General features: G+C 41.3%; 1 protein-coding gene across 1 annotated transcript in view; it reads right to left on the minus strand.

The window, feature by feature from the left end:
• The window catches only part of AFF3 (ALF transcription elongation factor 3), a 325,782-nt gene that overhangs the window by 100,722 nt on the left and 197,755 nt on the right, over positions 1-27,305 (minus strand). The window contains exons 8-9 of the mRNA XM_074930285.1: positions 25,409-25,445; positions 19,025-19,076 (exon numbers count right to left, since the gene is read on the minus strand). Of these exons, the coding sequence (XP_074786386.1) occupies positions 19,025-19,076; positions 25,409-25,445 (89 nt within the window). The remainder of the gene's footprint in view (positions 1-19,024; positions 19,077-25,408; positions 25,446-27,305) is intronic.

Raw genomic sequence — 27,305 nt, forward strand, 5'->3', positions numbered from 1 at the left:
TATATATATATATATATATATATATATATATATGTATATGTTAAAAAAACAGCATGTGTTTTTTCTTTAAAAACACTTTTTGGACAAAACTGTGAAGTTAGCTCTCAAAAAGTAAACCTTGCTATATCTCCTTTCTAATGTCTCTTTTTAAACATACACCAGGGAACAACTCTCATAACTCACTCAACACACACTATCTTATGAGTTATAGGTCAGTCTTCTACGCACAGAGTGTGTGTTGCACTTCTACAAACCATTATGAATTTTCCTTCCCTCATCATTCATATTATGTCAGAATATCTATTACAAACCCCTGTTTGCAAGAAGGACTTACATTTTCCCCTTTCATTTTATCACTGCTCTTAAATTTTCTTCTGGACACCAGCTTGGCATGCTGGCAGTACCATGCTGGCAGTTTCTGAGAAAAAGTCATATTCAAAAATCGTATGTCAGGGCTGTAATGTCACTTTCAAAGAAATATCCTTTTTTAACTAATAGGAGTAGTGTATAAAAATGAATTAGACACGATTGTATTCTGATTGCCAAATTCTAGCACCCAGCTGCTAACTACCACAACCATCTTGTAAAAAATAATCATCTGGAAGTCTAAATGATGTCTGATAAAGCTTTCTGCTGTCCTAAATATTTGGAAATGTTGAGTCATCTTGAGAAAAACGGCAAAAATCATTTTTTTACAAAGGCTTGAGCATTGATGACGTTCTAACTAGAGTCTTGTGTGAGGAAATTAGAGCTGAGGGGAATTTTCTGACAAATAGTTCAGCCATCAAGAACAGTGTGAGGACTGGCCAAAATGCTTGGCAATTGCTGTATTTGAGAAATACTTTTCCCTAAATAACTAAAAAATTTGATTTCTATGTAAAATGATTAATTTCAATATTTCTGAAATGCTATGCTTTCATTTTCTTCTTTCAAAAACATTATTTTGAAATACCATTTTACCTAGTGTTGTAACAAGGCTGCCCAAGTCCTTTCTGGAGTGAGGTAACCTAAATGAATTGATTATCCCTGAATGTATTTTTTAAATTTCACTAAGAAAATGAACAGAAATGGGTTTTGGGGTTTGGTGTTTTTTTGGTTGTGGGTTTTGTTGGTTTTTTTTTCAATGGACACATATGATCTTTTTATTGTGTCAAACAAAATATTAATTGCCCACACTGGTTCAGAAGTTAATTTAGTTCAATTTGCAAAGTACTGAAACTAGATTTGGTTGAGTTTCATGTGCATCCACAAAACATACTGACTTCTTTCATTTTTTCCCCCTCATTGGCTGTTAATTGAAGCTTTCTGTAAAATATTTTTTTTCTGTCATCAGCTTTCAGACTGCCATCCATAGGAGCAAACTTCTATACCATAGCAGTGTTGTAAGCAAGTGTTGGTATGAACCAAGCATGCAGGAAATAGATTCTCAGATAGTTACATGTCTGATTTTCAAGGATTTTTTTTTTTTTTTTTTTTTTTTTGGGGGGGTTTCTTTACAAAATTTGTTTGGAATTGAGACCACTTGCTCACTTGCTCAAATCTATTCCATTATACCACTGGTTGGTTGGTTTGTATGTTGGGAATTTATGGTTTATCTGATACTGATTTCCAAGGAACTGAATTCTACATTGTCTCCTACAGGATCTACCTATAACCTCCACCGTTGAAAAAATGGCATTAAGCATAATTTAATTTGTTATTATTTGATGTCAGATCGAGACAAATCAAAATTTCAGAAGTACTTTTGGGTGTGGAAATAAAATATGCAGGACTTAATATTGACAGAGATGTGGATAAATATCTGTTTGATATTTAAATAAGAATAAACCTTACAGATAATAATGTGTTAATTTAGTATAACTGCAAATAATTTGCAAGCAAACTTTGTGTCTATATTATGCAATATATATTTAAAAAGTCATATATAGAAAGGGTGACATTTGACTCCTAAATAATTCAGTTTAGTAGTAACAATGTTAATGGTCAAAAGTGTATGTCCTAAACTGAATGTACTGGGTTAGTTTCATCATCAGTGTCACTCTAGTAAAACCAGTTTCATCAGCAATTAATTTAGCCCATTTAATTTGCCTTCAAGGCAAATGATTTTTTACTGATAAGAGAAAATACTTCAGATGTACATAGTTTATCAGGCACTTAAATATTTTTAGTGCACTGAAGACAGCAGAGATGGCTGATGAAAATACTGAATAAAATAGGCAAAATGTAGGAGTCTGACAATAAAGACCTTTGAAATATGTAAATAACTTCACAGAAGTTCTATAAACCTTTAGACTATCTCCAGCAGTGTCTTTATTATTCTGAAGAAATCATTCTGTATTTTTCATTGTACTATTATCCTCACACTAACAGCAGAAAAGTTTTTACTGTTCCAAAGATACAGCGAACAGCCCTCACTACATATTTTTATAAATATCTCATGCTTGAAGTTTATATGCAATTTAAAAGAATGCCAGGGAAGAATAGTGAGTGCCAGAATTTTCTTATTGATACTTTTTTCAACTCTTCCTTCTAGCTGAACACCCAAGCACAAGGACTTACTCTCCTTATTACCAGGATCATTAACTAGCATGAAACAGGACCCACCCTATCAAGACAGGTACCAATTTATTACAGGGATGTATTCTATCACACTATTTTATAGTGAGACATCTCTGCATAGGTACATTTCCCAATACACTGTGAGGTCAAAAATAAACAAACCCATGATTATTCTAATTCAAGCGGGAAGAGGAAACCGAAGCAAAAAGATTCAATTTTTTCCAGAGTCATACTGTTCAGTCAGATCCAGAACTGGGGTAGGAAACTCCAGGTCCTGACTGGGAACACATCAGCCTCACACATACCTGTGACCCGACATCTTATGCTGTTCAGCCTCTACTTCACCTCTGTGCTAGGAGGAGATTTTAAGTGAAAGAAGGCCGAAGACAAGGTGTGAAGGTGAAGAGGTGCCTGAACAGTATCTCTGCACATACAACAGTATCTCTTCTATCAGAGCAAAGCAGAGCTACTGGAGCAGAATATATCAACATTTAAGAGTCTGTAATCCTCTGGCAAATACGCATTCCAGCTTGAAATGGGGCAAACGAGTTTTATGCAAAGAATGCATTTATTCATCTGTAAAATATGACCAAAAAAAAACCAAACTGGACCAGATGATTCGAATTTCTTCCAGAAGAACCTGTAACATTTGACCTATTTCGGTATTTTAAATCAATATCTGATTATTTTAAGCTACATGTGAGAGATCATTCATTCCAAACAAGGATTTGTTATATTGCTTGTTTAGAGTAGGATTAAATAAACTTTTGTCATGCTGAGACCGTTAACTCTTGATGTTCTTCACTGCTACACTCATGTAGTTATTAACTCCTAACAGTCTTTGGTTTGGCCTGTAATTGCTCCTTCCACTTGTTCTTGTGAGATCTGAAACTACACTCAGAAGTGCTCTTTAAATAATTGATTTTTGCTCTTTTCCCCTGAATCACCCCCATCCTTGTAAAAGTCATGACAATTCGCTGTTATTATTGCCATGAGATATCAAAAAATACATTTCAGCAGATGTACGAAGCAGCAGCAGAAAGATACCTTTTGCACCCCTGCTTGGGACCACTGGGGCTGTAGGCAGGATGCCCATCACAGCTGGGATGATGTGCCTGACCCTCCTGGGAAGGCGGTCTGCCCCCATCTCAGTAGGGTTACGGCTCCATGACTGGGCAGGCAGGCAGGCACACCCAAAATCAGCCAAAGCTGAGCGCCACGCTGAGAGGTGTCCATTATACTGAGGAGTGGATTAAAATTGGCTTGGAGGGGTGCCCGTACCCTCTAGCCTACTCTGGGGTCTGGTGGCTTGGGGATGAGAGGGAGCAGTGCCCATGGCTTGCAGCAGCCACCCTGCATGGGTCTTGGGGTTACTTCGGATTCTGAAGCAGCTGCAGTATCAAGTACAGAGACTTTTCCCCACAGGCCTGGCTCTGAGGCTGACTTAAATGGGGTAGAGCAGCAGATGCCCTTCTCCAGCCACTCACGGCTCAGGGCTGGGGCAAGGGACACAGTGACACACACATTGCCCAAAGAGCTAGCAGCAACCACACGGGGGGCTTGAAATGGTTGAAGACCTGGGTGAAAGCAAATTGAAATGAGTGCCTAGCTATTTAACAACAAACATGGATATTTAGGACTGAAACCCAGGCCACAGCCTCATTTTGGGGGTTCAGACACAACACAAGCCTCCCAGGAGAGGGGCCCTCCTGCAGCTTTGCTCTGACACTGCTCCTGAGGGATGAACGCCCCCCTGAAACCCAACAGCAGGAAGGAGTAGGTGAGCAGGCACTGGGACACCCCACAGGGTGTCACCCCTGCACACTGGCAGAGTGACAGCAGCCACGCTGGCACCAAGCTGCTCTACATCCTCCGAGGACTGTGCCTCATCTGCTGTGCAGAGATCGAAACTCAGGAAGGAATAAGGAGGAAAGCACTAGCAAAAGCACACTTTGTGTGTTTAATTATTAGCATCTTCGGTGCTCTTGAAAGACAGTGATGCTGCCATATTGCATTAGCTCCCTGTATAGGTAATGAATGGGAGCTGCATACTGTGAGCATTAGAGCATCAACCTCAAAGAGATTTAGGGAAAAAAAAAGCATTACACACACTGAAAAATAAATATATGCAGCCTGGCACATTCAAATATGTCTCTTCTTCAGAATGCTGATTAGTGTTGCATCAAATCACAACAAAAATAGCCCCCAAGGCTCATTTTTCTATTTGTAAAAGGGTAAAAATGATTAGCTTTACTAATGTTTGTAGCAAGCTTTCAGAGGGGTTGTGTGTTCAAAAGAAACACTAATGACCTGAGGAGGTCATTAGTTTTGGGATATTCTGCTGGACCAGCACCAAATCTCCTATGACACTTTCTGCCTAACAAATTATACAGCAGAGTGGACTTTCATCTTCATGAGCTTCAGGCATATTTGAAACTACTTAAATGAATGTAATTGCAAAGTAATTTTATTCCACTGTTTTATAGCAGTTTCCATGCTCTGCCAAAGGCAAGACCGGGGAGCCCTTGAAGGATAGGAGGCTGCTGAGATGGTTATATTTTGTCAGGTCTTCTCCACTTTTCTGCACCAGAGGACTCACATAATCTCAGCAAGGGCCCCAAATACACAAGATACCCACCACACCGGACCCACCAGCAGTTACTAAACCCCTAATTTATACCACTGGCACTTGGTCTCAGCACCTGATGAGGTGCTAACTATAGCAAGTCTGTGTGACATGACTATAGTCCTAGAGGTAATTTCCTACACCTTATTACCACGTAATAATGGCCTCTTAACAACCAGGCTAATCAAGAATTAATGAGGCACTAAAACATTTTAAGGAACAATGAAGGATTTAAAAATTTCTCTTATGTGTTTTATTTAAAAAGCAATTCATTTAACAGTTACTGCCCATACTCTGCAGTCATATAAAAAGTCTTGGTACTTATCAAATGTATCAGCTGGAAGATTTTATTCATTTATCAGTTATTTACTTATATGGGGCTGCACATTACCACAGAACTGAAGGAAACCTAAAGGGAGCAGAACAAGATTTGGCGCCTCATCAGCCTCCTTCATGTGCATCTGCCCATCCGCTCAGGTGCTCCCCTACTCTCACATGGGAAGCCTGTTCATCCGACGGTGAAGTGCAACACCAAAAACAGAACGAAGTCAGTCCAAATTAACCGACTGCTGAAACGGGATTTTGCATTATCTCTGGAAAGCTAGGACTAGCTTTTTTTCTTCAGGAAGGAAGGGTTTACTTTAATGGGAGAGCCATCCTTGATGGAAGTGTTTGAGAAACAGAGTGAAATAAGTGGGGAAAAAAAATTAGGGACAATTTATGCGAGTAAAGGACTTCATAACAGTGACTCAATGCTGAATTAAAGCCTGAAAATATGTGCCTTTACCATCAGCCTGGAAGGGATAATCAAAACAAAAACATGTTCAAGTTTGACTTATTTTTTAAAACTTCCTTCTCTGGTAAAAGGGTGGGGGTTATGTCCTGCTTTGCTGAGAAAATCCCCAAATAGATCATTCTGTGACAGATAACTTATGATTATTAATTCCACTGCTGACATTGAAATTAAACTGATTCCCAACATAATGGAAGAGTAAATAGCACATCAGAAATTCTCAAATGCTTCCACATTTCCTATGCAATCAAAAAAAAGAACTCCCTCATTAAATAATACACTGACAGAAAAGCCAATTTGATTAAATAAACCTATCTGCCAATCATGCTGAAAGTTATAAAAGGAAAGCATTTTGTAGCTAAGTAAAACTTTTCTCCTTATCAATATCTCTCTCTTTTTTGTGATTCTTCTTAAAAGAGAAGTAATGGAAAACTATGTGTCCCAAAGGAAGATCGAGTCAATACCTGGGCACCTGACAAAGGAGTTAAAAGTTAATCTTCAGCCCAGTGATTTACCATGAAGCAAAGGGGACATGACAGAGGAATCAAGGGACAAAGGAGAAAGCAGCAAGTGATGAGGCAGATGCACTAATCCAGGCACCCGAGCGGCTGTGGATATATTTGTGTATTCCTTGTTACATGTATCTCTTTATTTCTTTTCTGCTTTTCAGGAGACATGGCAACATGTTTTGTGGGGCAAAAGCAGAGAAGGGGAGGGCCAGCAGAGGTGAAAAGCAAGGCGAAATGAGGCTGCAGGTGATGAACCTGACAAAACCAGGGATGGGATGGTAGGAGAGCAGCAGAAAGGGTGCAGCAAGAAAGAAAAAGGAAGGAAAGAAAAGCAGAAGGGGTGGTGGATGGCATGGGATGGACAGCAGGTAACAAGACAGGGAAAGAGAAATCAGAAATCATCCTGTGCATAGGGTCTGAGGTGTTCAAGGATACCCGGGGAAGAGGCAGGGATGTGGGGCTGCAGAGGCACTCCCCGGGGCTTGTGCTACCAGGCTCCCCTCCACCCTGTCCACAGAGTCCCCACTACCAAAACAGCAAATGCATATTCTCCTGTAGCAGCAAATGAGGGCACACATTACCCAGCTGCATTCCAACAACGGTGGGGTTAATTTTTCATGCTATTTAATTTCACCAACTTTGTGGGCTGGAGAGAGGGGAATAGTTGTGTAACATGGTGTGATGGGTGGAAAGTCTCTGAACGTCACTGTGTCTGGTGGCCAAGGATGGGAACGGGGCCTGGCGGCTCCCTCTCCTTGCCTTTGGGAGGCAGCAGCTTTTTAGGACATCAAATACTTAATTAACTGAGCTGCAGAATCGCAGGGTAAGATTCATGCAGTTGCTTCTCTGTTGGAAACCAAGAGTGTCAGCCTGGACCGCTCTGTTCTTGGTGAGTCTTTAAAGCTAATTCAACACATATGGAAGATGTTCTTTGAAAAGAACCAGAGATTTATTTGGATAAAACTCTGAGTGGATGACAAGTGCATGCAAAGAAATAAGATAAGTTTTTAATTTTTCTCAAGTAGAAAAACACAAGCGGCTTGAGCAAGAGATATTTGCTTTCCAGTTAGGCACCAAGGCTTTTATGTTCTTCAGGGCACAGAAAGAGTTGTTCTTACAGTGAATTCATAGATCTGCAACGTCATTGAGCCAAATGGGATCACGCTAAAGATGTACTTGGCCACTTCTGCTACATAAAAATAAATTAAAATAATTTTAAAAGAAGGGCTGTTGCTTTTTATAATATTTCCATAATGCTTGGAGATGATAGTTATTAAGTCATCCACCTACTGTGGTCTTAAGGAAATATATGCAAGTTGGGAATAATATCAGTATTTTAGGTCCTTCTACCAATCTAACCTTCACCATCCAGATTTGTGCCCACCTCTCATTGTTTATGTGTTATATATGTCTTTGTTTAGTCTTATGTGTAATAATGAAACTCCTAAAATCCTATCTGGCTGACAAGTCTTCTGTTACTACACCTCTGATCCTCTCCTTTCTCTCTCTATTCCAATGCCTTCCAGGCTTCAGATCTGGAAATCTGGTTCCTGACTCCTGGCTACTCAGCATCAATCACAGGAGGCTGCTGTGGGTGCTGCAGGGCTCCTTACGTTAGCATGCTTACTGAAGAGCGTATCACCCAACCACTCTTAGACAGCAATTAAACCTACAGGAAAGGCTCAGGGAGAGGTTTCTTTCTCTTGAATACAAAGCCTGAAAAAGTAAAGCTCTTCAGAGGAGGAAAGGATGCCCCTCCTGAGTGACTGGCCTTGGTGCTGGACTGCTCGCACACTGGGGCTGCTCTGGGATTGCTGCGTCGTGGGATGCGATGGTCAGCATGCTAGTGGCAGCTGTGAGGGATGAGGAGAAGCAGCAGACCTCCGCCCTGACAAACACAGGTTTCTCTTTTTCTCCCCCCTTGGTCTTTCCATGTGCAGTCGCTCTGTAGCAGGCCACTTTTTCAACACATATAAGTCATCTTGCTTTACTGAGACTGCTCACAGTAAATCATGCAGCTCACAGGGAAATGTTTTTTAACTGAACTGAGATGGGTAGCACAACATAAACACGAGTCTAGGTACCCACAGGAACTCTTGGTCTTTCAAACAATATTGAAGGAAGTTGTGCTGGAAAGCATCATGCTTGTCTATAATTATTTGTGAGATCAAAACCTTACTCTGTGACAGAGGAAGAGCCCAAGGTTTTTTAACAGTCTGCAGCAAAAGGCTTCATCCTTTCTTCCACAGAACTCTACAGAAACTGCTGTTGCTTACAGTGACTGCAAGTATTAAAGTTTGTGTCTCATATTACATTTATTGTATAAGTTATGGGGAAAACATGTGGATTTTATAATGAGCAACCACATGATTTTTTTCTTAAGTCTTAAAAACAGTACAGGCCAGAGTGATGACAAATTATTTTTGAGTTTACATTCTGAGGTTCCCAACCAGACCTTTTCCTTGCTCTTTGCTGTACTGGGCCTCTGTCTGAACTATGTCAAGGCAGGTCGCATGTCTGGGTTGTCTGCCTCATCTCCCTAGGGAACTTCAGGACAGACCCCCCCCCCCCACACACACACTTTAGCCATTATAAATGGCACAAAAATGGATCATCAAACAAGGTACAAGAGGGTAATTTGCTCATCCTTTGTCTGTATCATACTATTAAATACTTTTAAGAGACTATTTGTGCTGATTTGTCTGCTTTGCTTTGATAGTAGAAAAACTGGTGGTGAATGTACAGGATTTTGACCCATAATTGCACTAAATTCTAATCTGATTAAATACATAGTAAATCCACATGCTTATTAGGTAACAGATCAGTTTTGGTTTAATTTAGCATATCTGATCTATCCACCTCCTGGAGTATATCTCTGAAGAGATAAGAGATTCCTTCTCTCTACCTACAATTGCTTATAGTTTATGCCATGAAAGGGGGAATCAGCACAAATGAATCCTGACAAAATATCTTACAAAACTAATAAAAATCAGCATGCAGAAATTCCAGCTGCAATTACACTATTTTGCCATAAAAGATCTGTGGGCCAATCAAACTGTGTGGTTTTTTTTTCTTGGAAAAACTTAGCTTTTATCTTCATAAGTCAGTGGTACAGTTGCCTTGATTTTGGAATGATCTGTGAGTATAACCCTTTTGAATCTCAGGAACAATATACCTCATTCAATCCTTTGTCCTGATTCATCTCCAGCTTTGATAGCTTCAGTGTGTCACCCTGCTTGCTTGTCAAATCTATCGTCAATTCTAAATTGCCAATAAATATATTCCACATCTCTTTTGGGTGATGAAGCCTGTCTGCATGCTAAACAAAGAGCAGAATGCCCAAAGCCGAGATACACACCGAAATATAACATTTTCCCTCTTAAAATACCGCAGGTGAAATGATAATGTGGAAATATTCTTACCCTGAGGAAGGCAGACTCCAGTTGTAGCTTAACAAATCAAAGACCAGAAAACTTGCTTGCAATAACATCCTAACAAATCCAAAGAGTTATTTTTTTCCCCAGTTAAAAAATATCCACACTGACATTTAATCCAAACCCAGAGATTAAGGCAGAAGAACTTCAATAATTTGTTTAGTTAGGTATGAAAAGTAATTTGTCACGAAACTGTCAGCTTGCTACTATAAAGGTTTAAAAAAATCATAGCTATTCATGGCTGAACAGTAGGACTTTTCCACACAGGAAAATTCATCATAATTTCAGGTTTCTGTATCTTTTTATATTTTGCATGGCAAATAAAAAGTGGTCCACCAAGCTTGAAAAGTCTTTTTTGAGTTGGTCACTCTGTGGGAGAGACAGGCATTTCTTTAGATTCCCTTAATTTGGTCTTCATAGTTGTAAAATAAATTAAAAACAAAATGAGGGAGCTTCTCATTCAAAAACTGACTTTCTTGTCATTAAAAAAATATATCTGTGTACCAAAAAAGTAGAAAACTAAGGAGCTTCAAATTCCAAAATCTTTCCATTCCTGGACGAGCTTTAGTGTTCAAATGTTAATAGGATGCCTGCATTTAAAAAAAAAAAAAACCAAAAAAAACCCACCATAAAAAAACTTGGCCTGTATTCAGGCTCAAGAGTCTGTGAAACAGACTTTTTCCATATTATGACCTCAGTCTTAGGATTTCTCTTTTGCAAAATGTTAGTTATTTTTCTTGGCAGGTGGCCAGAACCCTGTATCTTTCTTTCTCCCCCTCTCACCCTCCTCCTCTCCCCACCCTCGAGGCACACACACAACTCTCGTTTTTCCATCACCCAGCAATTCAGCCCCAGGACGAGGTAAGCCCCCAGCCCTTTGGCTGACAGGACATGGTGATGGTGTGGAAAAAAATCAGGTTATGAGAGTCTGGAAGTATCGAATGCTCCCGATCGTCTTTCTCTTCTTTTGGTTACATTTTATTTTGTTTCCCTGCCTAACATCACTCAGTGAAGACAGCAGCCCCCCATGACCAGCAGTAGTGGTGTCCCCGCCAAGCATCAGCCCCGGCGGGTTTCAAGTTGCAGCAGCTTTCGCCTAGGGTAGAGGATTTCCAAAACATGTTACCCTGGCAACCAGGAATTTTAGCCCAGCAAAAACACCACCATGCACACTGCCACTCCAATGTGCGAGACGCTGAGCTTCCATTTATCATTATCTTCAGAGGCAAAATACGGAGAGGGGTTGATGGTGCCTGCCTTTCTTGCGGCATTGCTGATGAAATGGACTTCTTCCCAGGTATTCACGTCTCCTGATTTTCCTGGCAACTCCTCTTTTAACCACTGTATTCAGAGCTAGTATGTAATACATTCAAAATTCCCAATTAGTCCCTTACAAATGACAAAGTCCAAGGAAAACAGTGCCTAAGAGGAAAATAATACGCTTTTGGTGCAATACAGGAAAACATTTTCTCAAGCATGATGATATTTTAGCCAGTCAAATTAGTCAGCTTTATTCTAAGTGACGTTAAATGAACACCAGTGCTACAGAAACATTTTTAACTTGGTATAAAATTAGAAATAATGCTCAGCATCGTAGTAAGTTTTCCAATGGGACAAAAGCTGCTGTTTTGAAGTGAGGGTTTCTCTTACATTAAATCACTTTCCCCTTCAGCTTTGAGCCAAGGGTGGCATCAAAATGAGGGCAGCTTCCCATGGCTAATTATTTTTCTGTCCAGTGTACAGAGTACAGGTAGATGGTAAAGGTGAAGGTGCTAAACAAGAGGGCTGGATCAAGGGGACTTTATAACTAAAACTGCACTGAGCCCTGCAGCGATAAGGCAGTTATCTCAAGCTATTGGCTATATCTGGTAAAAGAGAGGGCTAGCATTTAAAAATAGGATGGTGAAGGCCCTATCTCACCTCATGTAAGTCAATCACAAAACTTCCCCAGACCCCAGCAGTGCTTTTATTTAGCGTTCATCTATCCCTGTTCCTGTTGACATCCCAGATAAAGCTTTTTTTTCGTTTGACTAAGACTGAACAGAAGCTTAATTTTGTCCCAGGAAAACCACAACTGCAATTAAAGTCGGAACGGGCTTCCAGATGTTTTCTTAATAACCAAACAAATAACCCCCATCTCATCTGCTTTCATGGGCATCATGTTTTTAAGATTTTTTAAATAAATTTATATGTTATTTATATTTTTTTTACTTGCATCACCTTCAAGTGCTATGCGTCTATAATTTTTACAAGGCAAAAAAAATCACCGATAATACCAATTTGTATTTCCTCCTTAACTTTGTTAAATCTCAAAGACAGATTCAGTCAATACCTGTGTGAGCCAATGTTTTCCAAGAAAACATCTTTATATCACTTGAAGAAAATAGATTTGTTGGTATCAACTAACAATAGTTTTTGCGAACTATCAGCAGCATTGTACACTGCAAATCCAAAAAGTCTGTTCTCAGAAAAGGTTAGGAATTGGCAGGCAAAGTTCACATCAGCATCGTGACAATATCACAGTGGCTCTGGTACATCCCATAGGTGAAATAATTTTGTTTCTTGGAGCAGGAAGTTATGGTGGAATTGTATTTTGAATGGTCTATACATTTAATACACAGTGGAATGTTCTGCACATGGACTGAGGGTAATTCTTCAGGGGAGAGGGTAGGTAAAAGAACTTTTTCATGGGAATTTGAGAGTTGAGTGTGTTTTAAAATTTTAGGTGTTCTTTCTGGACTGGCTGAGCAGAGTGACAGTCTGTCAGTGTTAGTTCTGCAAGCTGAGGCTCAAGTAAACAGGTGGAATAGTGCAATGAAGCCAGCCTTCTTCTTCTGCCAGTGACTTGGCTCATGGATAAACACCAGACTTTCACTTCTACAGTTTTCAAGACCTCCATAGCTCTGAAAAACACTGCCTTCATTCATCATTGTAAGTTTTTATTTTCCTTCTTTTTTTTTTTTTTTTTTTAGCATGGACTGCAAGGCTTCTCTCAGAAACATCACAGATGTACATTAAAAGCCACTGATGCAGTGGTGTTTTCAGAAACAATACATCTCAAAAACTAACTTAAAGGATTTCATTTTGTCTACCATCCCTTGGAAGTTGTGTTTCTCAGCAGAGAAGAGTCATCTATTGCTCATGAGCAGGTTGATATGCTCGTGACAGCTCTCAATAGAGCCCATGGAGTAAAAGAGGTGTCACCAAATCATTGGCCAATGTGTCTGCTGCTGATGTCCTTGCCATCTAAAATGCTGACAACTTGAGCTGTGGAAGACTGTTTGGGAAGTTGCCCTGGTATCTTAATCTGAAAGCTAAAAGTGGATTATACCCCATAAAAGTTTGGACAGCCCTCTTCTTGGAACAAACTTCCACAGTTGCATGGATTTCACCCTCTCCATTGTTCTCCAGACTCATCTGTTAGCTATTTTCTGGTTCAGTTGACTTGACCCATCATGGTCCTTCTGGCAAACAAACAGAAGGGTATCAAAGATGTACCACTGGAGGGGTTTTTTCCTCTGCAGCTTGCATATATCCTTCCCCATTTGCCATCCCTCCCTCCAGTTCAGTGAGACAAAAGCCAAATCTTTCTAATTTAAAATGGGTGACTCCTGTCCCAAGATTGAAACTCTGAGGGGAAGATAGGGGAGTGGTGATGGAGCAGGGGCTGCTTGTGCTCACCAGGTCTGTAGGCATCTGGGAGAGGCAACAGCTCCTGCTCTCCCCTTCTCCCTACACCTGGCACTCAGGGCATTTACCACTTACTACCCAAGTCTGTCTTTAAAAACTTAAACTACCGCTCATTTCCTTTACCGTTCTGGGTGAGTAATCCTTAGCCATTTTTACAGAACATTACATTTTTCAGTACTTTGTACAAATATTAATGAGATAGTCTTCATGGCAGTCTAATTATTATTTTAGATGGGGGAAAGCCAAAGCTAACTTTAAATAGCTTGCACCAGGCCTTTCGGTGAAGTGAGGTTGGATTAAGGTTCCTTTTCCAACTCCAGTGCTCAATCAGGTTGTAGTTGTTGTCTGAGAGACTTAAGGTCAAGACCACACATCAGCCAGGTGTGAGAGGCTAACCTCCCTGGGAGCTAAGAGCTGGATGGCGCGTTGGCAGCACTTGCTCAAGGTGATGTCCTGTATTTGAGTCTGGTTCTCTCTGCTCTCTGGAGGCACCTTCTAACCCCTCTGCCTCAGTCTTCCCATCTGCAGAAGGGGAAACCAGCAGGAGTTGAATAGCTATCTGTGAGTCACTCTGAAGATACAACAGGCAAGACAGAAGAGAGGAAGAAAAGGTAAGAGATCAACAGGTGACACTTGTGCCAATACAGATGTAGGTCACATCAAGAAAGAGCCACAGTGATGTTGCTCTGAGTACCTGTTTCCTATTTCCTTCCTCAAGGAGAATCAGGGTGATGGGGACGATCAGCAGCTGCTGGATGGGAAAGAGACTGTAGCGCTAAAGTCTGCAAACGGCCAGCTTGGAAGCTGCTGAATTTAGTACTGTTAATGAAGGTCCCCCTAAGCAAACTATTCTCCAAGTGATGCTGGGGACCAGTGCAGGGAAGGAACAGAGCCAACATCTATTTTTGCCTATCAAAAGCAAACAAGCAAACACACACACACACACAGATTGCTGTGATTTTCAGAGAGTATTACCAAAGGACAAAACTTGCATAACTGCCATAAATTATAAAAGCCTCCCTCAATCTTGGTTAATTCTCTTGTAAAAAGGGAGGGGAAAATCTGGAGCAGCTCAGCATGAAAACAATTGTGGGAGGGATAATAAAGAGACAGCACCGAGGTGTCTAGTTGCTAGCCCTGATATCATTAAGTAAGTGCACTAGAAATGTCGAGGTAAATGCATAGCAGTGAATCACAGTCAGGCATGATTAACCTTGGGTAGTCTGAACTGGAAATCATTTACAAACACAAAGGTACTGAAGAACATCACAACAGACAGTACATCGAAAGTCATCCCAAGAGCGAGTGTCTTGCTGAGTGCTTTGTGTTTTTGTGTCTTTTTAAAAATTGTCATATTTTGCACATGGGAGGATATAAGATTGCAGACTCCTGGCTGGGGGAGGAGTTTCTATGGCACTGCAAGGTCCTCTGAAACACATGCACTAGTTGGAGTCACTTTTCCTTGCACAGAAGATTTATAAAATTAAAAGTTTTAATTGCAACGTTCCAAGGTTTACTGAAAAAAAATCAGTTTTTGCCAAAGACTGAAATCCTGTATCTGTATATATATCAAAGAACAAAAGAGCACTCTTTGTTCATCCGTCCTCAACTCCTTATTGCAGCCCTTCGGACTATAACTGGTAAAACAGTGGGAGAAAGGATTTTAATAAAAATTAGGCGGTTTTAGGAAAATCTGTGAAAATTTTCTGACCTTTGAATATTGAACTTTTTATCCCAAAACCAAAACTACAAAACATTGCTGGATATTTCTGAACAGTCCTAAAAGTTTAGAAAAGCTCAGTGAAGCTGTAACCAGATGACCCATAGAGAGCTATATATATTGAGTACAACAACAAAAAAACCCCTTCAAATCCAGCATTCTCATGGCTTTAAAAGCATTCAATTACAAGGAACATGAATCAACTGGGGAAGACTCCAGACAGCTTAACACCTTTGTATTGTTTGCACCTTTTATTGCAATTCTTCAGTGCCAGCTCAGGCGATTATTGTGCAGGCTGAGGCAGTGAAGGCCAAAGGAATACTGTGCAAAAGGATGCAGCTCTGCTCAGACTTCCTCCCTGCTCTCGCACCATTCTTATTCTCCTACATCCATCTCAGTTATCTCTAGCATTGTAATAACCGCCCTTATTTATCTGCCTCATTAGGATGCTGCATCAATTAATGGGTATTATCTAATGCATACCAGTTTCTTAATGTTTAATATTATTATCAGTGGAAAGCTATGTCATACCGAGTCTATCTAGGGAGTTAATGCATACAGGAAAAAAACCCTGTGCATAACGCTATTCAGAATGATGCATTTACCATACTCTCTGAACAGACCACCACTCATCCTGCACACTATGGTTTCTATACTCTCAGAGGTTACGGGTAGCACCTTTGGCCCCAGGGCTCCAGGTCACAGGGTTATATCTGGTTTTGAGGACCTGGAGCCCAGTGGACAAGGCAGGGGGAATGTCTTGAGGGGAGACTTCATGTAAATGCTCCGTTCACAAGCGCCTCACTGCCTGATTCAGGAGGGTAATCAACCTGTCCTTTGAAGCTGCATAAATAATGTTTGGATGGAGGTAGTAAATCTGTACCAGGGATGAATTAACTGCCATTGAGTCATATAAGCTTGGTTTGAGTGTGTGGCTTGTAACATGCCTGAGGAAAATAAAAAAGACATTTGCAAGAAAGAAACATTAATTTGCTCCTCCCCGTCTTTTCTGTTATTTTTATCTAGGCCAACATGACTTGCTTTGTGGGGTTTTTTTGTTGCTTTTTGTTCAATTTTTACAATGAAACACTGACTCGCAGTGAAACAAATCCACAGTTTCTCCTGGTCAGGCCTTAATGTGCCACCTCTCCTACATCAACGTTGTTCCTTTTCAGCACCCCTGCCAGGAGATGACAACTGGACTCCTTCAACACTCTCAGGGAAGTGAGACCTCACAAGAGGGTGTAGACTTTTTTACCCACAGGAACCCCTGGATGCGTTCATGAACCCTTGCACACCTCTCCCATTGCACACCCCCGCTGGCTCCCAGCTGCAGGCCTGGGCACTGCTAGGGCTCATCCTGAGCAATGTCACGGGCTTCTCCATGTATGCAGGGGAAGAGTACGTCCAGTACCATAGATGGACCTAGGCACATGCACTCACGCATCCCTGAAGGTCCTTCTAGTTGTGCGCCTCGTGTGCAGGTGCGAGCTGCTACATCCCCGAAAGAACAGAGAAAGTGCAGTCATGACTGCCTGAGAACCAGGGGTAAAAGTCTGTCCTAGAAGAAGGCAGAAAAGAGAGGAAACGAGGGGAAGGCCAACAGAAGGTAGCAGAAAGAGAACGGGGATGTCAGTGTGCACCTACACGTCAACATGAGTTAGTTTACCTCACTGTAACACTCAGATATCCATCCCTCTATTCAATAACACATACATTTTAGTTTACTGAGAGCTGTTGCTCATATCGCTCTCTCTCTTTCTCATTTCCAGTGTTTGACCTCTGGTTTTCTCTTCTATTGCTCTCTTTCTGAAAATTTGACATTTGCAGTTCCTTTTCCACCTTCTTAGCTGTATCCCTCTCATTTTCTTCCTCTTTTGGCACAGCACTTGCTGGTTCCCTTCCTGTCATCTCCTTTCTCTCCTTCCTCCTTCTCCACACAAACGATTTCTCTAACTAGAGGGGCCTCTGCTTCTTGAACACAGTCATTTATCCATGAAAACCAGTCATTTCTACTTCTAAAAATTGCTCTGGGAACCAATATCTGCTGTGGGGTAGACTTAGCATATAGTAACAGTTTGAAGAGAAGCGTTATAAATATAATATATTTAGTAGACAGCACAGTTTCAGAAGGTTGTACTAAGATCTCTTATTAGGCAAGGAAATCTCATACCTAACTAGATTCTGAAGTCTGCTGTATGTAATACAGCATACTATATGGTAAAGTATGTAGTCTCAAACCTAAACCACAAACATATTAGGGCGTATTTCTGAACCCATATTCTGGGTTCAGATACTCCTATTGTGGGTTCAGATATCTTACGTGATTTTAATCCAGTGAAGGAGAAGAAAGGAAAGTAAAGAACATTCCTCAAGAAGAAAATACCATCTAACTAGAAAAAACACTTTGGAGGATGGCTTATGTTTTACATATTGCTAAATATCAGCAAAAATAAATGTGTTCATTTCTCCAAAATACCTCCAGATGGCATTAAAACCCTTCTTCTTTCAGTCTTTATTGCGATATTATTTTTAAAAATTATAATTATCGGAATCATTCTATTAACCATTCCCAGCAATCATACTATCAGAAGGCATAAGGCTGCTAATGCTTAATTCATTTAATAAGTTGGGCTAAATATGCTCACATACTGTAATTACATTCCACAGCACAATCTGCAGGACAAGCCATTTCTTACACCATGTCAAATCTTTTTCTAGATTCATTTCCAGAAGATTTTTAATGCGTATTTGCAGCAGGAATCAAAACATCCCACAATAAATCACTGTTATTGTACCTCCTTCTGTGACTACTTTTGCCCATGTAACAAATGGTGACACCTTGAGAGATTTACATGATATAATGCTCTGAATTTAAATAACAGGAATCAGAAAACATAAATTATGGGCAAGATGCACTCTAAAATTCACATGACTGACTGTTACAAGAACTTCCCTCCCTCAAATGGGATTAAAAAGGTGAATGGTTTTGCAGAAATTCATAATGCTCCAGCCTAGGTATCTATCTCAGTTTGGGAGACTGATGCTATTTATATATTTTTTTTTTAACTTGCAGCTCATCTGTTTCGTAGTCTGGTTTATGTTGGCAAAACAATTCAGTCCTTTGTATACTGGAGTTAAAAATGGTAAAAGCTTCTATTGTTGCACTAGAGTGAAGGTGAACACTGATATATTACAAGTGCCTGTTCCTATCTATTTCTCGACTTCTTTTGTTAATTCAAAAACATCAACAAAATCGTGAGAGACCAGAGATAGCTGTAATTGGATTTCAAGTAATTCAGAGGTGAAGCTGCAGACTGCAGTCTTTTAAAATTACATCAGTACATCAAAGGCATATGTGACATGATGTTTTTTAGCAAGTGTGACAAACTCCGGCAGCATTAAGGTAATGCTGAAGTCAGGTTGTAAAGGCCAGCCTCGCACACCCACAAAAATCATCTCATATCTATTCAGCGTGATATGGAGCCATTTCACTTGCAAAGATTTCTGACTTACTAGCATGCAAAAGTTCTAGGAATAATTAATGTTTATTCATTATCTAAAAAGCTGTTTTAAGTAACGCATCAAGTGAAAGAGTTTTATCATAATGAAAACAAACAAATTCTATTTTGCCCAACAAATCTGATAAAAACACAGCTGCCTTCTCCGATCTTAAACACAAAAGTAACTTACGATGTATGGGTTGCGCTTTTCTCTGGACTCTTTGGCTCTACATCACTTTTCCCTTTAAAAGAGAAGAAGAACATGACATCAGAAATGGGTCAATATGAAAACTGCTCAGATGTGACACGTCGATGCTTTATTCGTTGCTAACACTGACCACTCTTGCCACATGTGCAGGCTGCTGCCGAGGCAGTCACAGGGTTGCGGGGGCACTGCTGGAACATTTGCAAACGGGGAGTCAACCCTGTCTGACTTGCCTTTTCTTGTCACTGCCACATGTACTCTTGAAATGTCAGGCAAAGAAACTCCACAAGAGAGGCTGCTTAGAGGACACATACTTTACCAGGGATAGCAGACCCTGGAGCAATGGAAAGTATTTCTCTACGGCCCTACAGCTCTGCTACTGAGAGTGTACCCCATCCAACATGCACATGCTTCAAAACCCTGCTCCAGGAACAGTATTTATTTCATACAAAGCAAAACAGTCCCAGCAGGATCTAGTAAGGCAGCGATTAGGACACAATTCTGCCAATGGATGTTTTGTTCACATTCATTTTGATACGTTAAGGATCTGATCTTCAGCTCCTGTAAGTGGGGGCTGGGGAAGCCCTCTTTGCTGTGTTGCATATTTTAACTTAGGCACTCAACCCCAGGAGAAGTCAGGCATCCAAACGCTTGAGAAGTATGAGAGGCCCAAGGGATGCCTCTCTACACTTCCTCACAACTCACATGGGTCCTGGCATAGCATGTTGGCTTGTGATGATCCCCTTCTTGGGTCCAAAATTAGATATTTGCCCAACACAACTTAGTTACATAGCACAGACACTGGAGAACTGATGGGGTGGTACTGCTTCTGCTAAATCAGGCCTCCTCCCTCCTTTCTCCCCCCTGCAAAAAGTAAGGCTGATGTTTGCTGTAATTATTGCTCTCTGAGTAACCTGACAGAGCTGCACTTCAGTGTAAGATTTCTGTATAGCTCTACCATGGATGTACAGGGTATGCCACTCCAATTGAATCATCTTGAACTTGAATTCTGGACCTAGTGACTTTGCAGCTGCTGCTTCTCTTGTGTGTTGCTAGTTGCTAATAGCTGTCTACACATGAGTTTATGTTGCCTAGCAGACAAGGTGCAGAGGTTGAGTGCAACTAGTTTACTGACAGATATGTTTTTCTCCATTACCTTTTAATGAGCTTCACTAAACCAAAATCCACCTGTGCCTTCTGAAAAAAATGTGGGAAGTGCTTATTTTGGTCAGGCTGTTTTGGTGGTGTCTGATTTTCTGCCCATTCACTTGAGCTGAATGGGTTTTGGATCAGCCCCCAACCTATTCCATGCACATGAGCATTACATATCACCCATTTGCTGACTGACCCTCAGTTTCCATACAGCACTGGAGTGCCAGAAATGGCTGTAGGTGGCACCTCTGGAAAACCTGCTGTTGCCTTCAGGACAGGCAGGGTTTTGCTAGCAATGTCCTTCCATTGCTGTACAGATGCAAGCTGAAGGACGTAATCTAGACAGCGACCTTCTGGAAGTGGGTGTCTTGTCGAGGAGGTTCTGGATACTGCAAACACCTTGCCGTGGTGCTTTTGGATCTCATCCTCCCCTCTGGAGAGGTTTGTGTCTATCCAACCTAGGTACCTAAACTTTAGTGAACAGGATGAGGGAAGCTCTAGATGACTTCAAAACCACTGATGCCTCTCTGTGGACCTCTAGGGAGGCTAAGCACTTACTGCAGGACAACTACAGGCACTTAAAATTTAAACACGAGTGGGATATCCACACAGGATGGAATACATCCACTCTGTAATCTCTAGGTCACTTTTAAGTTTTAGCGGAGAGCTCTGAAAGCTTATCCAGATGATGAACTCGCTGTCTAGAAAGCTGTTGCTACAGTATACGTTTGTCAGCCTCAGGGTGCCTGGAGCCCTGGAGCTCATCTGCATTATGATAATTTGGAACAAGAAACCAACAGTAACAGTTGGCATATATTCAAAGATTTTCTATTTGTAACTTAGGCTCTTTATAAGTGATGAATTATTACCATGAACACTGGTTTGTTTGAGTGTGAGAGGGAATATGGATTCCTGAGTGCTTTGCCAGCACAGTTCACATCAGTTCTACTTTCAGCAATGTATGTTAATGCAGCAACAAGGGAAACAGCATAAGTACTGTAAGGAGAGAGAAAAGGGGATCTCTGTGATTTAGCCAAACTGGATATTAATGAATTACCCCACAGTAAGCATTTGCAGCTGCTTTTATGCTAATCGTCACTTAACATACTTCTGTGCGGAGGGGGAGGACGAAGCCTGTACAGATGGTAGAAAGGCATCAGTCTGGCCTATCAGAGTAGAAAATCTGGTCATTAATGCTTTATCAGTTCTTACCAATTTTGTTCTCACTTGACTGAATCATAGAAATTTTAAAAATGTGTATAGACTAAGCATAGTTGAATGTCACAGATACAGTGCAGATAAGATTTTTGGATAAGCATATGTTAAAGGGAATTACCTGTCAGAACAACTTGTTTCTTTCACAGTCACTCTTGGCCAGACTAAGATTTGTTTTCCATTTTCCATGTAACCTGCCAAATGCATGCAGGTACCATTGTGGGAGGCTGGCATTTGCCGAATTGCTAAATCCTCTCTAGCTCTGGCTTCTTCTGATGGGCAAATTTGTGTTGGTTGTCCTTTCTTTTTCTTAGCCTTTTTGGAATTGACAAAGAATATGCTACCCACCTCCTTACAGGACTGCTGTTAGCACCCTTTATTTCAGGTGCTAAGCACTGTATATGTCTCCTGAAAGGGGTGTGGACGTGTGTGTATCTGTGTCTGTGTGTTGGTGTGTGTATGCATACACACACCTCCAGGAATACACGGTGGAAAACATCAGTTCTCAGATCCTTAGCCATAGAGCTGGGAGTTCTTTCCTAGTTTCTACCTCATCTCACACAACTATCTTCCTAATCTTTTTAGATACAACCAGAGGAGATGGGTCCAGATTTCTTCCATTTCAAAATAAATTTGAAATGAACTTTTGTAGAATTTCCCTGATGAATAGTGGGTGGCCAGAGAAGGAGTTCTCTCTTCTGAGTTGGAATTTTGGTCAATCACTCAACCTAGCTAGGCCAAGTTTCCCTTTCTAGGTAATAGGGATAAATAAAATTTATTGTGACAGAGCAGTATAACTTCAGCCATTATGGGTTTTTAAATGCTTTGATTTCCTCATGGGAGGATGAGAGAAATGCAAATGTTATCCATGAGAAAGAGTTTGCAGCTGGAGTAAAACCATCGCAAATAATAGGCTTAGGAGTTACTCCAAAGAAGACAAGGTGCAATTGGAAATAACAGCTAATTGGGACTCGGAAGATGTGCATTTGTATAACACAGTACATAGACCATTAGATTTCTTTCCCACACAGAGTCATTTGCTGGCATTTCCTCACATCCTGTATTGGGTTTGTGTGGGAAGGCTTTGGTAGTAGCAGGGGCTTTAGGGGTGGCTTCTGTGAGAAGCTGCTAGAAGCTTCCCCTACAGGTAGAGCCAATGCCAGCAGCTCCAAGACAGACCATCGCTGGCCAAGGCTCAGCCCATCAGCGACAGTGGTAGCACCTCTGTAATAACATGTTTAAGAAGGGGGAAATAAAACGCCCCAGCAACTGCAGACTGGAGAGAGGAGTGAGAATATGCGAGAGAAGCAACTCTGCAGACACCAAGGTCAGTGAAGAAGGAGGGGGAGGACGTGTTCTAGGCACTGGAGCAGAGATTCCCCTGCAGCCCGTGGTGAAGTCCCTGGTGAGGCAGGCTGTGTCCCTGCAGCCCGTGGTGAGAGGGCAGGCTGTGCCTCTGCAGTCCATGGAGGTCCACAGCGGAGCAGATCTCCATCTGCAGCCTGTGGAGGACCCCACACAAGAACAGGTGGATGCCTGAAGAAGGCTGTGACCCCACGGGATGCCCACGCTGGAGCAGGCTGTGGCACCATGAAGAGAGGAGCCCACACTGGAGCAGGTTTGCTGGCAGGACTTGCAACCCTGTGGGGGACCCACACTGGAGCAGTCTGTTCCTGAAGGGCTGCACCCCATGGAAGGGACCCACGCTGGAGCAATTTGTGAAGAGCTGCGGCCCATGGGAAGGACTCACATTGGAGAAGTTCATGGAGGACTGTCTCCTGTGGGAGGGACCCCACTGTGGAGCAGGTGAAGTGTGAGGGGTCGTCCCTCTGAGGAGGAAGGAGCAGCAGAGACAATGGGTGATGAACTGACCACAAACCCCATTCCCATCCCCCTGGGGAAGGAGGTAGAGAAATTGGGAGTAAAGTTAAACCCAGGAAGAAGGGAGGGGTGGGGGAAGGTGTTTCTAAGATTTGGGTTTAATTCTCATTACCCTACACTAATTTGACTGGTAATAAATGAAACTAATTTCCCCAAGTCAAGTCTGTTTTGCCCGTGACAGTAACTGGTGAGTGATCTCCCCCTGTCCTTACCTCAACCCACGGACTTTTTCATTATATTTTCTCTCCTCCTCTCCCCCTGAGGAGTGGAGAGATTAGGTAGTTTTGGTGGGCACGTGGCGTTCAGCCAGGGTCAAACCACCACAGATCTGTATCTTTTTTTCCCTGGATTTCCCTTGAGTTTGACATAAAGGACTGGTTAGGTCTATATTTCATTCTAACCATGTCTTATTTGATGTCTTATTCCAGCACCCCAACAGGAATCCTCACAGATACAACTGTCAGGTAGTCAAATTCATTCTGCAATGCTAGGAAAAGTGTCTGGGTGTCTGACAGCAACCCTAACTTTTGCCACCAATGAAGAAAATGTTTCTGCATGGGTTCAGTTGTTCTTTGTTCTTCTACCATGTGGTAGCAAGTGCAGTTCCAGCCCAGCTGCAAACATGCTGATTTTGCTGAGAAGGATGAATGAGGAGGTAAGAAGAAGCAGGGGGTACTCTGGTGTGGAAGTGCAGATGGGGGAATTGGAAGTAAAGTGAGGTTAGAGACCACTGGAGTAAGGAGGAGAGAAAAGTTTTAAGGAGGTAGGACTAATTCCCTAATCCACAGGAAAGCAGGTTTCATTAGATCTGCAGAACAACCTATTTTATTCAAGCGTTGAAAGAAAGAAATACTCAGAATGAAACCATGACCAAAGCTGGCCAAACACTGTGGCCTCTGATGTCACTGTGAAGCCCTCAGCTCAGCTGGTGTGTTTGTCATGCTCGTGACTCTGCGTGTGTTTGCATAGCCCTCTCTATTATGGCCCTTTTGTGCTTCCTTCTCTCATTACTGTATTCATTATTTTCTGACAGAATCTCATCCCTTTTGCCTTTTATTATTTCCTTAGTGCTGGTACTCACAGCAATATCAAACCGATGCCAGCAATTAAGTGACACCACTGCATGTTTCTTCACAACATTGTCTTCCACAAGCCGACCTTTCCCCAGCAAAGAGCCACACCGTTTTAATAGCCTACATCTCCCAGCCTTGTCTCTCTGGATGTCTTCTCCCTCACACAGTGGGTGACCAGCCACTTTCAAAGCCCTACTTACCAGCTCAGGGCATTTTTCATCTTCAGTCACAGCCCTGTAATTTGCAAACAGGGCTCTGTGCTGTCTGACAGGTCAGGAAGATAGCAAAATAGTTCTTTTGGTTGAGATGATTCTATGTTGAGAGCAGGATAGAATCATGTATTTTTAATATGCAAGACAACATTAACAACAGAGGTGTCAGGGGAGAGGATTAATGTTTTGTTTCGCAGAACAATTCCATCTTTCCTTTCAATACAGCTGCTAAGATTTTTACCATAACTAAATGTAATTAAAGTGCTGCTGATCTGCGCCATGATTTGTAAATTGGAGTCTACTGAAAATCCCCAACCAGGAGCCACACAAGCATACATCACTCCCCTGCCCACACTGCCAGCCAAAAAGACCCACAGCCATATGGTCTTTGAGACATTATCTGGTGTTAGTTTGGCAGGATTTATGTAGCTTATTACTGTGCAATAGCCACAAAATATACCATTGCCTATGAAAGATAAATGATAACAAGTGTTCCTGCAGAATTTCCTGGCAGTCCGGATCTGGCCATGCAACTAGGTCAGCTCTTTTCTGCCTTTCTGAAAAAAGCCACTTTTTTGCCCTTTCGGTCTTTGTCATCTACAGAATGAAATAGCCATAACTAAAAGAATCCTTTCTGTTCTTCCCAGTTCACCAAAAGAGCTGACATTTTGATGGTCACTCTTCAATTCAGTTCTCCACATTTGGCCATAGCAGAGTACTGCTGAGGCTCTGCGCTGTCCCAGTCTGCTACTGGTTCCTTACTCTATCAGTCTCTTGTTTCACAGTCATTGTCATCCCCTCCACCCAATGCAGCCAGAAAATGAGTCGGTACTTACTTGTATTGCTGTGTCCTGTAGATCCCTGTTGAGATTCCTGCAGTAATAATAGAAAAAAGGTATGGTGTGTTATTTTTTATGACATTTTTTAGCTGCAATACTTGCTTGAACATTACCTTAACAATACAACCAGCATTGTTAATTGTTCATTCAGTTTCAAAGTAATTTTCAATTACAAGAATAAATCCAATATTTCTTTGAAAATCCATTAATTCTAAGGCTTGTAAACTTATTTCACAACAACCTTTTAATGGTTCAATTCCTTGTATAGCTATTACGACTCTCCTGCTCACTATTCATTTATTGATCAGCCAAAACTTGTCTATTATCTTCTACAAGTTTAGATGAGAAGACAGAGGGAAGACCAATATTGCTTCATGGGCTGTTAGATTCCTGAGGTAGTAGCACAGCTGGTCTTTCCTTTTTACATGTTGATATTGACAGCATGGGAGAATGGAAATACAGAATTTTAGTTCTGGATCCTTGAGATTACAAGGTCAACCTTGTATCACAACCCCGATATCTATGAATACAGTGCAATAAATTAAACAATTTTTCCCTCACGTGCAAATGTTCACATACTTTACATAATCGTTTTGCATTCATAAAAATATAAAAGAAGCCTACAAATAGAAGGGAAATACAAATATAAACTATAACAAAAAGATATTTAAGGAAAAAAGAACCCTGCTATGGATGACAGCAGGGAAGATATCCCATATGCAACTGCTTCTGAGTAACACAGACACACATAGGAATACTACCTTGTATACATGCTGCAGTTACAACTTCAGTAAAGACTGCTTGGAGATGCCAGGCACCCACAGCAACACACGCAGTCATTTTCAGTGGGGAATCAGGAGCTGGACCAGATTCCTGGTCCACAGAGGCTGTGATGAGCCAAATGCACAGCTCATCAAGAAAGCAATTGCAAGTCCCCAGAGAGATCAAGTATGCTCCCGCTCGGCTGAGCTGAGATTTTGCTGCTGAGTCACTCAGAAGCATGCCTCAGCAGTTTAGGGCCCCAAGAGTTTCTTGGCATCTCTAAATGGAGGTTGACTGGACTGCAAGCACTAGGGGCTCTAGGGCTCGGCTAGACAAATCCCCTTCATCTGTACCATTTGCTCTAGGGTCAAGACTCTCCAGACTGCATGGCTTTGATCTATAATTTTTATGTTATAATACACATCTGCTTCACTGCCATCTTACACACCTGAAATGCGAGACATCAAATTTTTGGGAAAGCCCTAAGAGTTTCTATCTTCAACTGCAGTATGAAAAGATCTCTACTGTGTTTCACATGCCGACAATAATTTCTCAATAATTTGAAATTGTCTACTTTTGACAAATTGCCTCATCTTTTTGTGAATGCTTCTGATGAAGGGATATTAAAGCCTGTTTTTTTCTGGTGACTGAATATAATCTTAAGTAGTCAGGATCAGCATGCAGTGGTGATATAGTAAAATGTACACTTGAATTTAAATGCTATTCTAGTAGCCAACCAGGCTGCCAATAAAAGTAGGCTATTAGAGCACGTTCAGTTTCCAGAATAGTGAATTTATGTACCTAGAGAGGTTTGAGGGAATACAATCATTTTGATGAAAATACCTCAGGTTTCTAAAAGTGTTTGAAACTGCTAAACAAGGGTCTCATCACACTTTTACATTTTTGTCCACCTCAGGAAGAATTCACCCTCCCCTTTAACAGCCTAGCACAGTCTCTTTCCCCTGCCATTGGCTCTGTATAGCCTCAAATTTGACAGCAAAACATAGAAGCTATAACATTTTTGCTTTTCCTTTTAACTGATTCTTTAAAATAAGTGTCTTGATTCCCAACAAATTATTGTTAATAATAAAGGCTAATACAAAAATTTCATAGCAAAATAAAGAATGCTCCC

This window comes from Athene noctua, chromosome 1 (assembly GCF_965140245.1).
Source record: "Athene noctua chromosome 1, bAthNoc1.hap1.1, whole genome shotgun sequence".
NCBI lineage: Eukaryota > Metazoa > Chordata > Aves > Strigiformes > Strigidae > Athene > Athene noctua.